This window comes from Camellia sinensis, chromosome 13 (assembly GCF_055761805.1).
Source record: "Camellia sinensis isolate YWXY chromosome 13, ASM5576180v1, whole genome shotgun sequence".
Lineage (NCBI taxonomy): Eukaryota > Viridiplantae > Streptophyta > Magnoliopsida > Ericales > Theaceae > Camellia > Camellia sinensis.
Window position 1 is genome coordinate 135,384,528 of NC_138973.1, and position 3,120 is coordinate 135,387,647.

General features: G+C 37.0%; 1 protein-coding gene across 1 annotated transcript; it reads right to left on the reverse strand.

Annotated features, from left to right (window-relative positions):
• Positions 1-1,312: 1,312 nt before the first annotated feature.
• On the reverse strand, positions 1,313-2,672 carry LOC145805731 (uncharacterized). The gene is made up of 2 exons (XM_082900921.1): positions 2,096-2,672; positions 1,313-1,473 (listed from the first exon to the last, which is right to left on the reverse strand). The coding sequence occupies exons 1-2, from the start codon at positions 2,670-2,672 to the stop codon at positions 1,313-1,315; spliced, it is 738 nt and encodes a 245-aa protein (XP_082757047.1).
• Between the last annotated feature and the right edge of the window lie 448 nt (positions 2,673-3,120).

The following is a 3,120-nucleotide window of genomic DNA, read 5'->3' on the forward strand; positions in this document are numbered from 1 at the left end:
AATGGTGTGAAGCACATGAAGAGAGAGAAAGAGAGAGAGCAAGTAAAAGAATAATAACTGAATGACTTTCAGTTAAATCGCAGTGTCCCTAGTTTAGAGCATGTTCCCCATTTTTCCTTTATTTTTCTTAGTGTTTCAATGAAAATTAGTTAGCTTTAGTTTCATGTTATGTTTTAAGATTGTCATCAATAAAACAATGCAATGAATTTTATTCTTTTATTTTTCAAAACTTAGTGCAATTAGTCAATCAGATAGGAATGCAAGTCACTTACTCTTCTCATTAAAAACAACTTAAACAACAATTTCTCAAATCACCTCATTAAAAAAAATTGAAATCGAATCCACAAGTTGTACAACTAAAAATCCCTAGATGCTTGAACATTCAATGCTTGGAATGATAATTCATGTTAGTACTAGACAAATGATAAAATCTGGATGAGATAGGGGTTGAACTTCAGATGAAGTATCCCGGGATAGGAATCAGGCCATTCCTAGTTCAAGCTAAGGTTTCCTCGTATATTAACTCTCTTATTTTGTGCTCTAATTTTTTCCAAAATTGCCTTTTCAGGTTTTCAATCTTGCGAGTTTCTATTATTTTATTATTTATTTTATTTTTTTTGATGATCTACATTTTGCTTGGGTCACCCTTTCGAATTTGTGGCCCAACGAGCTCTCTTAGTGGTAGGATTTATTCAATTTGTCCAAGTTAATAGGTTTCATAAATTCTATCCCATCCATGTCTATCAAAATAATTGCTCCTCTCGTCAAAATCTTCTTAATGATGTATGGTGCCGTCTAATTCGGCTTGAATTTTCCCCTTGGATCATATATAGGAGCTCGATTTTCCTTAAGCATGAAATCCCCTCCTTTCAAATTTTTGGCCTTGACTTTCTTGTTGAACGTTAGTGCAATTATTCACTGATAGCCTTGGACATGGTATAATTCCTAAAGTCATTTTTCATCGAATAGCATCAACTCCTCAAATTTGCTCTTTTGCCACTCAGATTCTTTAATCTAACATTCGACGAACACTTATGGTGAAATGATTTCAATCTCAATGGGCAGGACAACTTCCATTCTATAAACTAAGGAATAAGGAGTTGCCCCAGTTGAAGTTCTGATTGATTTTTGGTATCCCCACAATGCAAATGGCAGCTTGTCCAGCCAATCCTTGCATTTATCAATTATTTTTCGTAGGATGTTCTTCACATTCTTTTTTGCAACTTCAACGACCCCATTGGTTTGTGGTTGGTATGGTGATGACTTATAGAAAGTCACATTATACTTTTCTAGCAAATCGGCCACTTCTCCTTTAAAATTGGAACCATGATCTTACACTATCTTGTGAAGCTTTAAGTACTGAAAAGGATGCAACTTCAACCCACTTGGTGAAATAGTTAATGGCTAGTAGTATGTACTCATGTCCGTTGGATCCTTTTGGCATAACTGCCCCATTTACATCAAGGCCCCAAACTAAGAAAGGCCAAAGCAAAGTCAACTTATGTAGTAATAATGATGGCACATTCATGAGATTGCCTTGAATTTGGCACTTATGACATCTTCTGACAAATTGTATATAGTCGTTTTCCATGGTGGACCAGTAATGTCCTTGCCAAAGCTAGCATCACTCCATTGACATGAGCTCCACATTCTCCTCCATTTATGGCCCTCATAATTCCCTCTCCTTCTTTCGCATCTACACATAGCTTGTGCATTCCCAGATGTCCTCTCTTACATAGCTTTCCTCCACACAAAATATACTGAGTGGCTAGACGTCGCATAGCTCTCGTCTTTTTCTATTGCCCCTTGCAGATAGGTATCTTTCTCTATGAAGTTCTAAATTCCGTAATACCATGGATGTGCATCTTGGACCTCTTCTACTGCAACAATTAACTTGTAGACTAGTGTATTTCTCTGCTCTATGATGATTGTTTCATTTTAACGCCTTTCAAGATGTTAACTATGGAAGCTAGAGTAGCTAAGGCATCAACAAATTGGTTGTTTTCTTTTGGCATGTCGGTAAATGCAACTTTCTCAAATCTTGGTAATAGATAATCTAGAGTTTAGTGGTAAATTTTTATCTTTTCTTCCTTACCTTTCGAATCTCCTCTGATTTGTGAGACTACTAAGTTTGAATGACCTATAACATCTAACCGCCTTGCCCTTAACTCTAGGGCCGCTTCCAATCTAGCAACGCATGCCTCATATTTTGCCTGGTTGTTTGAAACCTCGAAGCAAAGCTTGAAAGCCAAAGGCACATGGGATTCACCAGGGGCAATGACGAGGACCCATGTTCCATAGCCGATTTGGTTTGAAGCTCTATCGAAGTGCAACTTCCAAGTTTCTTCTATTAGTTGCATGATCTCCTCATCTGGGAACAAGAACTCCAAGCAACCTCCTCTACTGACTGGTTGATCTGCCAAGAATTTTGCTACTACTCTACCCTTCACTAATTTTTTGGTCATGTGCTTCAAATCGAACTTAGTTAAAAGTAACAACCAATGTGCTAATCTACCAGTTAGTATTGGCTTCTCGAAGAGATAATTGATATGATCTAATCTCGAGGCCAGCACCACTAAGTGGGCTAGCAAGTAGTGTCTCAACTTTTTGATCACCCATACCAATGCGAGATAAGTCTTCTCTAGTGGTGTGTACACTTCATATTCCAACATCTTCTTGCTAAGGTAGTAAATGACCTTTTCTGCCTTTGATTTTGATTCCTATGCTGGCACATATCCCATGGTTAAATCTATTATTGATAAGTACAAAATTAAAGGTTTCCCAAGTTCTGGTGGTGACAACATTGGCGGCGCTTTGGAGGTAGTGTTTGATGTGCTCAAATGCGAATTGACATCGTTCATCCCATTGGAATCGGTTCCCCTTTTTCAAGAGCTTAAATAGTGGTTCGCAGGTTGATGTTAATTGTAACGCCCCAACTTTTGGGCCGTTAATAAATTAAATCACCCTTAAATTTATAATTTTAGATAAACTAATAACATTAAATATACAAATCGTCTCCAAAATAATTATACAAATGTCTCCAGAATGTAATTTATACAAATCTCCAAAAATAATAATAATTGTGGGACCCAAAATATCTAACTCAGTAAACCCCTTTAA